The 12424-nt window shown below is 44.8% G+C and overlaps 1 protein-coding gene across 1 annotated transcript in view; it reads right to left on the bottom strand.

Moving 5' to 3' along the window:
• Positions 1 to 12424, bottom strand: part of abcc9 (ATP-binding cassette, sub-family C (CFTR/MRP), member 9) — a gene marked incomplete at its 5' end in the record, with an annotated part of 151720 nt that overhangs the window by 39130 nt on the left and 100166 nt on the right. The window contains 5 exon segments of the mRNA XM_080754170.1: positions 114 to 206; positions 1286 to 1443; positions 4656 to 4725; positions 7620 to 7777; positions 10030 to 10236. Of these exon segments, the coding sequence (XP_080610296.1) occupies positions 114 to 206; positions 1286 to 1443; positions 4656 to 4725; positions 7620 to 7777; positions 10030 to 10236 (686 nt within the window).

Here is a 12424-nt window from a genome sequence, read left to right as displayed (position 1 = left end):
GAATAATTCGAATACTAAAAATCACTATTCGTGAATGCCCTAGTGTGTGAGTGTGTGTGTGCGTGTGCGCGCGCGCGTGTGCGCGTGTGCGCGCGTGTGCGTGTGTGTTGTACCTGAATGCTCTGATTGTGGTCAGACCCTCTGCTGTCTCGGAGAAGTGGCAGAGCAGAGGAAGCTGAGTAGAATCATCAAGATCCTGGAGGTCCCTGAGAGAGAGAGAGAGAGAGAGAGAGAGAGAGAGAGAGAGAGAGAGAGAGAGAGAGAGAGAGAGAGAGATGTGTACTTCCCTGCATGTGACAGCACTTTATAACCACCTGATACCTGCGTTATCATATCCTTGGGATGCTGTTATCAATACTGTCATGCCTTAGCCAAGGCTCAGGAGTCTGACTACCAGCTCCCAGGAGCTGGGAAGACCCGATATCAGCCTTGGTCTAGTCATTGCAATGTGCATACGCCAAAACACGAGGGGAAAAAAATAAGTCACGCTGGGATTCGAGACTACAGGGTTGGGAATTCTAGCCATGCGTTCTTACTGAGGACGCTACTGAGATGGATGCGCCACTCTGATATCTTTTTTTAGCATTAGGTTTAGCCATAGTTTTACTGAGGTTAACGTTAGGGTTTGGGTTAGAGTTAGGCATAGTTTTACTGAGGCTAGGGTTAGGGTCAGGGTTAGGTTTAGGTGTAGGCATAGTATTTTTCACCGCCGTGTCGCGTTCCGTTACCGAGTTATGTGTAAAACTAAGCAAAAAAAAAAAGTCTGCCAGCTGCCTGGTTAGCTCAGTCAGTAGTGAAGGGTGGCTGGTAATCCGACGGCCCGGGTTCGCTTCTCACTGAGGGAGCGACCAGTACATTATTCCTGTGAACGTGCGTTGGCGCATTGCAATGACAAGTCTATGGGCGATAACGGATCTACCAGCTCCTGGGAGCCGGGAGTCTGACTACTGAGCCTTGGCCAAGGCATGACAGGGGTGATAACAGACCCATCCCAAGGGAGGATAACGCCAACATCGGGGCGGTTATAACTCTTAACTGTTCAAGGGCTTTCACTGACTTTTACTTTCTCTTAGTTCTCCAAAACATTTACCTTAATTTCCAAGACCATAACATTAGGCAAATGACATAACAACAACTTTAAGCAACCTGGCAATTATATTTTCTCAGTTTCAGACTTTTCTTTTGAGCTGATTGTGACCATTGTGACCACATAGCATTGTGACCACATAGCATTGCAGGCGCCGCCATAAAGAGAAGAGCGGCGGGCACAGTGGGCGGGACTCACTTGGAGGCGACCCGGAAGTACTTCTGTATGAAGTAGAAGGCCACGCCCAGCGGCAGCAGCGCCACCAGGAAGACGGGGGTGATGGAGGCGATGACCCCGATGGCCGACACGCACAGCAGAGTGGACCGCGTCAACGACTCCAATGTGGGAGGAATGTGCTGATGGGGGGATGAGGAGAGAGAGAGAGTGATAGCAACAGAGAGGGAGGGGGAGGTAATGAGAGAGAGAGTGGGAGGCGGGAGAGAGAGTTTAACTCATTGAGTGCCAATCCCGAAATAGTTCGGCTTTATTTGTGGGTACCAGAGTGCCGATCCTGAACTAGTTCGGCTTTAAAAAAAAAAAAAAAAAAAAAAAAATCTTTTTTTTTTAAAAGCCGTCAGCTGTTTACACGGCCCGCGAGAGCGGCGCGCCGCCGATATTTACCATCCACTCCAATGCAATCCAGGATCTTTAGAGCTCATTTTCTCTGTTTTTTCTCCCATGCATGAGGTGTGCAAGGTTTAATCATGGCTAAATGGCCGAAAATAGGGCTTCTAAAATGCTTGGTAGCCAATAGCTAACTTCAAGCTAACTTCATCCTCTTCCTGTACATGCACAAAGGAAAGTGTTCAGGCAAGTCATGGCTGCAGGGCTTTGTGCATATACCAGCACTGTCTAAGTAGAATTCTCTGGTCATTGGGCGCCCTCTAGTGGTGAAAAGGTGGCACTCAAAGAGTTAAGAGAGTAGAGGGAGAATTGACCATATTCACACAGCGGCCATCTTGCCAATGAAGTTAATGCAATGCCACCCCAGTTGCCACCCGGTTTCAATGCAAATTTCAAACATGGCCGCCAGGTGAATAAGGCTAATGACACAGTGAGTCGGGGTGATAAAGAAAGTTGACCACGCACCACGCACGCACGCACATCAGGACGATTAATCGTCACTCAAATAATTGCGATTAACGATTTAATTGTGTTTTTGTCGTTGACAATTACATTTCTGTTCGGCTTTTAGGCTTTGAAGTTGCACATGGTAGTTATGACACATAAACTACAGTATATACACAAAGAAATTACTGACATATTTGACAACTCTCTACTTACAAAATAATAGTGGAATAGTGGAAATAGCTGATCTACAAGCTCACAACGCATCACAATGCAACGTGTTGAGCTTGTAGATCTGCTACTTCCACTATTTCTGAAAATGTTTGTCAATGTATGAACATTCACGATTATTATTACTTTTTCGGGCGGCCCAGCGTCTAGTCGGCGACCTGGCCAACTCGGGAACGATGTAAATAGAGAATGAATGCCCCGCCCTTTAATGCAAACCCCATTATACCTGTTGTCATAGGACCTGTTTTGACCATCTGTTTGCCTGTGTCCATTTATGCCCATATATGGAGATATCTGTATCTGTCTGTCTGTCGGCGTCCATTTTATGTCCATATATGGAGATCACTGCAGATATAGTTCTGGGTCCATTTTATGCCCATATGCCCATATATGGAGATATCTGTCTATTTGCGTCCATTTTATGCCTGCCCCACCCTTTAATGCAAACCCCAATATACCTGTTGTCATAGGACCCGTTTTGACCATCTGTTAGCCTTTGTCCCCACCCTTTAATGCAAACCCCAATATACCTGTTGTCATAGGACCCGTTTTGACCATCTGTTTGCCTTCTGTTAGCCTTTGTCCCCACCCTTTAATGCAAACCCCAATATACCTGTTGTCATGTTGTCATAGGACCCGTTTTGACCATCTGTTTGCCTTCTGTTAGCCTTTGTCCCCACCCTTTAATGCAAACCCCAATATATGGAGATCTCTGCACACACAGTACCGGTTGCGGAAAACTCTGATGTCAGACATCAGCCCCACATTCGGGGATTCATTTTATGCCCATATCTGGAGAACGCGCGTGCCGGTGGGAAGAACGGTTCTCGAGATTCACATACATACATACACATTCACAGAGATTTTTTGTTGACTCCTGGCGTACGTGATGTCAGAGCCTTTTATGAAGTGATGTCACAATGAGTCAGCGATTGTGCCGATTTCCTCAGGAACAGCCTGATGTTAACAATCAGCTCCGCGTAAGGAGATTCCGAACGTTTCGCGCCGCTTCGGGAAAACCGCATGCCGAGTCGGGCCGAGGCCCGGCACTGCACTCCGCGCCGCAGCGGGGAACGCGCGTGCCGAATCTGAAGCCGGTGGGACGAACGGTTCTCGAGATACGCGGATTACAAACAAACAAACAAACAAACAGACAGAGATTTTGTCCATATATGGAGATCACTGCAGATATAGTTCTGGGTCCATTTTATGCCCATATGCCCATATATGGAGATATCTGTCTATTTGCGTCCATTTTATGCCTGCCCCACCCTTTAATGCAAACCCCAATATACCTGTTGTCATAGGACCCGTTTTGACCATCTGTTAGCCTTTGTCCCCACCCTTTAATGCAAACCCCAATATACCTGTTGTCATAGGACCCGTTTTGACCATCTGTTTGCCTTCTGTTAGCCTTTGTCCCCACCCTTTAATGCAAACCCCAATATACCTGTTGTCATGTGTCATAGGACCCGTTTTGACCATCTGTTTGCCTTCTGTTAGCCTTTGTCCCCACCCTTTAATGCAAACCCCAATATATGGAGATCTCTGCACACACAGTACCGGTTGCGGAAAACTCTGATGTCAGACATCAGCTCCGCATTCGGGGATTCATTTTATGCCCATATCTGGAGAACGCGCGTGCCGGTGGGAAGAACGGTTCTCGAGATTCACATACATACATACACATTCACAGAGATTTTTTGTTGACTCCTGGCGTACGTGATGTCAGAGCCTTTTATGAAGTGATGTCACAATGAGTCAGCGATTGTGCCGATTTCCTCAGGAACAGCCTGATGTTAACAATCAGCTCCACGTAAGGAGATTCCGAACGTTTCGCGCCGCTTCGGGAAAACCGCATGCCGAGTCGGGCCGAGGCCCGGCACTGCACTCCGCGCCGCAGCGGGGAACGCGCGTGCCGAATCTGAAGACGGTGGGACGAACGGTTCTCGAGATACGCGGATTACAAACAAACAAACAAACAAACAAACAGACAGAGATTTGTCGCATTTATAGATAGATTATAATAATTATTATTATGACGAAATATTTGCGATTATGTCAAATAATTACGATTAGACGATTATGTAATAATTGTGACAGCCCTAACGCACGCACACACACACGCGCGCGCATGCACACACACACACACACACACACACACACACACACACACACACACACACACACACACACACACACACACACACACACACACACACACACACACACACACACACACACACACACACACACACACACACAGTACCTGGTCTATGATGTTGGTGTCAGCTGAAAACCTGTTGAGGATCTGACCCAGAGGAGTGACGTCAAAGAACCTGAGGGGGGGGGGGGGGGGAGACACCATGATGAAGATGATGATGACGAAGAAGATGATGAAGACAAGCAACAGCCATGTGTGTGTGTTTGATGTGTCCGTGAGAATATACATTTGTTTATGTGTGTGCGCTGCAGTGTTGATTTCGTCGACTAAAACTAAGACCTTACCCGTTCGAAGATATGTGCTCCAAAATATGTGCAGAGTGTGGGTTGTGGGGAAAGTTACTGTAACTGGTGCGTGCGTGAGAATATGTGGGAGCATATGTGGGAGCATCATAATGTAAGGCATAATGTATGCGCTTGCTCCACATAGTTTTTTCATACCCGTTGGAAGATGAGAGAGAGTTAGAGAGAGAGAGAGAGTTTCATACCCGTTGGAAGATGAGAGAGAGAGAGAGAGAGAGAGAGAGTTTCATACCCGTTGGAAGATGAGAGAGAGAGAGAGAGAGAGAGAGAGAGAGAGAGAGAGAGAGAGAGAGAGAGAGAGAGAGAGAGCACATTCCTAACTGTGAGAGAGAGGGGTCTGTGTGTGGGGCTACAGATCCCATGGCCAGGAGGAACGGACCGTAACCCTGACAACAGGCTAAGAAAACGCTAATAAACAGCTTTAATTTAGGAGAAATGAAATTCGGGCTCCGTCACCGTTGGTATAATGCTAATGGCCAATACCATGTGAACTTTGGGATCAGTTGCTGAAGCGAGTGAATAGATAAACGTAGATAAGCGTGAGCGTTAGAGTGTGAGTGAGTGAGTTTCTAAAATTATTATGTAGGATGACGAAAAATATTTGTTTTTTCACTGACGAAAACTAAACAAAAACTAAGCTGTGGTGACTAAAACTAAGACTAAATATATTGACAATTTCGTCAACAAAATAAAAACTAGACTAAAACGTTAGGGACTAGTGGAGAAGAGAGGATTACATAGCAATTGGCTCTGGGTGAAAAAATGGGTTACACAATTGTGGGATAAAAATTTGATAAAAAAAAAAATATATATGTGTGTGCGCGTGTTCGTGCATGCTTCTGTTTGTGCACTTCTGTTCATGTTTGTGTTTGTTTTTATTCCGCCCGCTTGTGAGTGCATGCGTGTTTGAGTGTTTTGCTAGGGCATTCGCGAATAGTGAGTTTTAGTATTCGAATTATTCGACCTCAAAGTATTCGAATAGTCGAATATTCGACAGGACTGGCCAAACTGTCAAATATTAAGTCAGCAAGAGGCGAACATTGTGAAAATAGCCGATCTACATGCTCACAATGCCTCGCAACACGAGGCGTTGTGAGCATGTAGATCTGCTATTTTCACAATATTTATCTGCGGAACCGAGTCACATTAAATGTAATACCTACAATTCCAAGTGCTTGTCAGGGTGGGGGTCCCCAGTTCAAATATGTTTATTTTAGGGGTCACGGCCTAAAAAGGTTTGAGAACCCCTGGTATAGAGCATTTACAAATTCATCCACCAGGGGCACTGACAACTCATTCTTATGCCTTCATATCTAGCCGAGCTTTAAAAAACTATATATTTTTTAAAGAGAAACCAATACAAAAATAAAATAAAAGAAGCGAATATTCGACTTTGGTGAACAACGTTGAATAGTGACTTTTATATTCGAATATTCAAATATTGGAATATTTGGTGAATGCCCTGGTGCGTGTGTGTACCTGATGGGAGTGTGTATGATCTTGTGTGTATGTGTGTGTGCGTGCGTGCGTGTACCTGATGGGAGCATGTGTGTGTGTGTGTGTGTGTGTGTGTGTGTGTGTGTGTGTGTGTGTGTGTGTGTGTGTGTGTGTGTGTGTGCGCGTGTGTGTACCTAATGGGAGTGTGTATGATCTTGTGTGTATGTGTGTGTGCGTGCGTGCGTGTACCTGATGGGAGCATGTGTGTGTGTGTGTGTGTGTGTGTGTGTGTGTGTGTACCTGATGGGAGCATGTATGATCTTGTGTGTATGTGTGTGTGCGTGCGTGTACCTGATGGGAGCATGTGTGTGTGTGTGTGTGTGTGTGTGCGTGCGTGTACCTGATGGGAGCATGTGTGTGTGTGTGTGTGTGTGTGTGTGTGTGTGTGTGTGTGTGTGTGTGTGTGTGTGTGTGTGTGTGTGTGTGTGTGTGTGTGTGTGTGTGTGTGTGTGTGCGTGTACCTGATGGGAGCATGTGTGTATGTGTGTGTGTGTGTGTGTATGTGTGTGTGCGTGTACCTGATGGGAGCGTGTGTGTGTGTGTGTGTGTGTGTGTGTGTGTGTGTGTGTGTGTGTGTGTGTGTGTGTGTGTGCGTGTACCTGATGGGAGCATGTGTGTGTGTGTGTGTGTGTGTGTGTGTGTGTATGTGTGTGTGCGTGTACCTGATGGGAGCATGTGTGTGTGTGTGTGTGTGTGTGTGTGTGTGTGTGTGTGTGTGTGTGTGTGTATGTGTGTGTGCGTGTACCTGATGGGAGCATGTGTGTGTGTGTGTGTGTGTGTGTGTGTGTGTGTGTGTGTGTGTGTGTGTGTGTGTGTGTGTGCGTGAGTGTACCTGATGGGAGCGTGTGTGTGTGTGTGTGTGTGTGTGTGTGTGTGTGTGTGTGTGTGTGTGTGTGTGTGTGTGTGTGTGTGTGTGTGTGTGTGTGTATGTGTGTGTGCGTGCGTGTACCTGATAGGAGCGTGTGTGTGTGTGTGTGTGTGTGTGTGTGTGTGTGTGTGTGTGTGTATGTGTGCGTGCGTGTACCTGATGGGAGCATGTGTGTGTGTGTGTGTGTGTGTGTGTGTGTGTGTGTGTGTGTGTGTGTGTGTGTGCGTGTACCTGATGGGGGCGTGTGTGTGTGTGTGTGTGTGTGTGTGTGTGTGTGCGTGCGTGCGTGCGTGCGTGCGTGCGTGCGTGCGTGCGTGCGTGTGTGTGTGTGTGTGTGTGTACCTGATGGGGGCGTGTATGATCTTGTTGAGCAGGTTGTGGTGCAGGTTGGTGGCCGCTGACAGACCCAGGAACTCCACGGTCAGCGAGGTGATGAGGCACAGCGTGATGCCCGCTCCACACAGGATGATGAACGCACGCAGGTAGTACGACGCTTCGCTCTGCGTGGAGACACGGCTCGCATGTTAACTCAGAGAGCATGGTACCAAATGGAACCAAATGGATGCAAAAAGTAAGCCATTTACCGTGAGAGGGAGTGGGTTGTTGGCTGATTTACCACTGTTTCAGGGTTGTGGCACGAGGCGAAGCCGAGTGCCACACAACCCACAACCCTCCAATGGTAAATTGCTTTTCTACCAGTTCTTTTTTTTAAAGATTTGTTTTTGGGGCTTTTATGCCTTTATTTATAGGACAGTTGACTAACAGGAAATGGGGGGAGAGATGGGGAGTGACACGCGGCAAAGAGTTAGGGTTAGGGTTGTTGACTGATTTACCACTGTTTTAAGCTAATCAGAATCCAGTATCTGAACATGTGACCACAAAAAGTGGTAGAAGCGTCCGTTTGGTTCCATTTGTACCCTCTCAGAGTTACAGATGGTCAAGTCAAGTCACCTTTATTTGTAGAGCACATTGTAAAAACAGACAATGAGTCGGTTGCCCTCAGACAGAACTAAACAAAGCTTTAGGTTGGATTTAAACGATGGTGGGGCTGGACCTGTCTGATGGGAGATTGTTCCAGAGTCTGGGGGCAACAACAGAAAACTCTGGGTCACCTTTTGTGACCAAGAGGAGCGACTTCAAAGAACCAAATGGTAATAAGTTCACTTTTTCCACCAGTGTGGAACCGGGTTCGTTCCTGTTTTCAGGTCTATTCTAGAACCAGTTCGGGGTGTTTAGACGGAAAATTGCAGCGGTCTGGTTTGAGTGGTTTCATACTTAAGCTGTGTCCTTGTTTGGTCATCTCAAGTCCACACTAACCAAAATATTGTCACAGAATATTCTGTGTTGTCAAATTACATAACAAATTGATCGGGCTGATCAATGTGGGACAGCGTGGTTACAGCAAATTATAGTTTTCATATTGTATTGATAGAAGCTATTTTGGGATCGAAGCTGTTTTGTTACGTCTCTTCATCATCATCGTAACGGACCATGTCATTTACCAGGCAGGGAATAAAGTACTTGTCAGTGTTGTTTTGTTTCTTTTAACGTTGTTTTGTAGGTTACAACTTTTCACACTTAATCGTATGTACAGTATTAGGTCTTGTGGCCCGTCGCAGAGAATAAAACAAGGCGGTCAGCAGGTCAGTAGCCAAATCCTTAGTATCTCCATTAGTGAAAAATGAAAGCGCAAGGATAACTCTAATCTCAGACACACAAATCAACCTGATATCCACTCATACTCTGTCCATTCATAATGGATTGACAGCTTAAATATCTTTCAAATATGCGTGCAAGGCTTATTTTGGGGAAACTGAAGGCTGTATGAATCAACCAACTACAGCCTCTATTAATGACATGTCCTAGATTACAATGGTTCCGCTTAAAACAGGCGGAAACGCGGGTCGGTTTGCTATAACACCAAGGTCGCCGTCGCAGGAAAGGGGTCTCAAGAGTTAGAGGGAGGCATTTAGTGAGAGGGTACAAAAGGGTCTCAAGAGTCAGAGGGAGGCATTTAGTGAGAGGGTACAAAAGGGGTAACTCTGGCGGCTATAGGAAGCAATCAGGAAGTGGAATGTTATGGGGGGGAATCTAGGCTCTATATCGTCGTTGTCGGTTGGAAACCTCGCATCTCCAAGTTTCACATTTGTATGTTCTTTTGCAAAGTAAAGCCCTGCTTCATCGTACAAGGCCACTGCACAAAAGTTGTGGAAACAGCAGATCTACAAGCACACAACGCCTCGCGGTGCGAGGCGTTGTGTGCTTGTAGATCGGCTGTTTTCACTAGTTTAAATCATTTTTAAAATGAAAAATGCAAAACGGTTTTGGACATACAAGGTTTTCACCCGACAACGACGATATTCTAAATATAGACCACAGTTAAAAAAGATGTGTTTGAATTAAAATAAACAAAAGTCTTTGCTCTGAAACTGTAGCTGATAAAGAGACAAGTAGGAAACCAAACCACAAGGCAGTGGAAACTATTTCCAGAAAGACGGATGATTGTTTAACTTTACCGAATGCCGTTGGCCCTGCAAGGCTCCACATTACGTCTGCACCCAGACGGTCTAATCGTTGCATTCAACTGCCAATGTCACTTTAACACAACAGTAAAAGGCCATTCAGATTAAAGGGGAAGACCACCCATTTTCAATATTGAACTATGTCATTAATATACCTTAGAGGAGTTGTGTGGAAATAAAAAAAAAAGTTCCCCCTCTTCTGTGTTGCCTCTAAGGGTTATGCTACGTACGTCAGGATCACCGATGGCAGAAGCTGTGACGTTGACACCACCGAGGGTCTCGGGGACGTCGTCGGACCCCGTCCTGGTGTAGTTGCAGTTGGTCCAGAAGGCCAGGCAGTAGTCGATGGCCACCATGACGGAGTGTTTGAGCAGCTTGGAGAACACCATGAGGAAGATCATGAAGAACCCACCTGAGGACAGGTAACGCCAACACACCTGAAAACACAACACAACACAACACACACGCATGGATGGATGGGTGCTATTTACCTGGTATCTTATCATTTAAAGGGATCCCTGGCTAATATGACAAATATGCTTTAATACATTATAATTGTCCTCTATAACTACAATGTAAAATTAAAAACACCTCAATTATTTTATTTCTTCTAGAAATAGCTACTCTTTCACTCAATAGGGGAAATTCGCGTCGCAAGTTGATGATGTCATAAATGTCATGTGTGATCTATCCCTATGGAATTTATGGCATGCATGTGCAAATAAAAACAAACTAGTTAATACTTCCTATGGTTAATATGAGCATCAAATCAATATTTCAAATGTGTTTGTTTGCACATGCATGCCATAATTTCCATAGGGAGAGATCACATGACATTTATGACATCATCAACTTGCGACAGGCATTTCCCCTATTGAGTGAAAGATTAGCTATTTCTAGAAGAAATAAAATAATTTAGGTGTTTTTAATTTTACATTGTAGTTATAGAGGACAATTATAATGTATTAAGGCATATTTGTCGTATTAGCCAGGGATCCTTTTAAATAGTTTTAAATTGTTATTTAGACAGGCTGTTTAGACCAGTGGTTCTCAACCTTTTCTGGCCGCGACCCCCAAAATGATCATATTTTAACTGGGGACCCCCTCCACCAACCAGACGAGCACTAAGAGTTGAGGAATTTCATTTTGTGTAACACGGTTCTATTGTGAAAATAGCAGATCTACATGCTCACAATGTAGATCGGCTATTTTCACAATTTCTGCCTCTGGAGCTATTAAAAAGTCCTTAAATTGTCACTTTAGAAATGTGCAGATACCCTCTATACTCCTAAACTTTATGTTGGTTTGTTTACTCTTGAGAGAGAAAAGCTATGTTGCACATTAACCCTTGCCACTTAATATTAAAAACGTTTTATACCGGACATCTGAGCAAGGATGTCTCAGCCGCGCCGTAATTTACCGTACTATGTCATTAAAAACGGAATAAAAATGTTTTTATCAGAAAATCGCGTGCGAGCATATGTACAGTATGTATGTATGTATTAGGGCATTCACGAATAGTGATTTTTAGTATTCAAATTATTCGACCTCAAAGTATTCGTATAGTCGAATATTCGACAGGACTGGCCAAACTGTCAAATATTAAGTAAGTAAGAGGCGAACATTGTGAAAATAGCCGATCTACATGCTCACAACGCCTCGCGTTGCAAGGCGTTGTGAGCATGTAGATCTGCTATTTTCACAATATTTATCTGTGGAACCGAGTCACATTAAATGTAATACCTACAATTCCACGTGCTTGTCAGGGTGGGGGTCCCCAGTTCAAATATGTTTATTTTGGGGGTCACAGCCTAAAAAGGTTTGAGAACCCCTGGTATAGAGCATTAACAAATTCATCCACCAGGGGCTAAAAATGGACCCCCATACCACTTGTGAAAAGTGATGACTCATCACTAAACCATCATTTTTATGGGCTGTTTTTAGCCCAATGAATGTTTTTCGTGCAAAACAAATGCTTGCAATGGATTCAGAACAATTAAAAACACCTAGTTAGACCCCTCACATCCCACTTAAAGCATATTTTTTTGAGTTGTTTTTTCCCTTATAGTATAGTGTATAGTAAGTGAATGAGACCCAGAATTACCCTAGCTGTCAAAGATTTTGCTGGGGATGTTGAATTTCAATCTTTGTTAGATATGTTACTAGACACCTTTACCAACACATTGGTGAAGAAACTGTTTGGTAAGGAATTTATTCCCAGGTTATTAACACATCGGACGCCCACGTGGTTTTGACGTCTTAATTTGCTGGTGCCCATGGCAACGCGTCATTTTACCTACCGGCGAGAGTACTGGCGAGAAAAGTAATCCGAGTAAATGTAATCCGAGTATATCCTGTTTATTTCGTGAAAATCTTTTCTTTCAGTCAGGACCGTTTTTTATCATTTCTAAGCCACAGTGTTTGTGTTACGGCATGTAGAAGAGGCTGCCGTTTTGAGAAAAAAATGAAAAAAGGAAGAGAATCCGGAGAAAACAGTATTTTTGTGCAGCCGCTAAACAGGAAGTTAACGAGACACACAGCACGTCCGGGTGACGTAATTGCGCGCTGCATGTTGGGAAATGGAGTTTGTTTCATCACCGCGGTAGCCAAGTGCAGTAGCTACAG

The sequence above is a fragment of the Nannobrachium achirus genome, assembly GCF_963921795.1.
Source record: "Nannobrachium achirus genome assembly, chromosome: 23".
Classification (NCBI taxonomy): domain Eukaryota; kingdom Metazoa; phylum Chordata; class Actinopteri; order Myctophiformes; family Myctophidae; genus Nannobrachium; species Nannobrachium achirus.
Note: the sequence above shows the minus strand (reverse complement) of the source record. Positions and strands in the feature narration are given on the sequence as shown.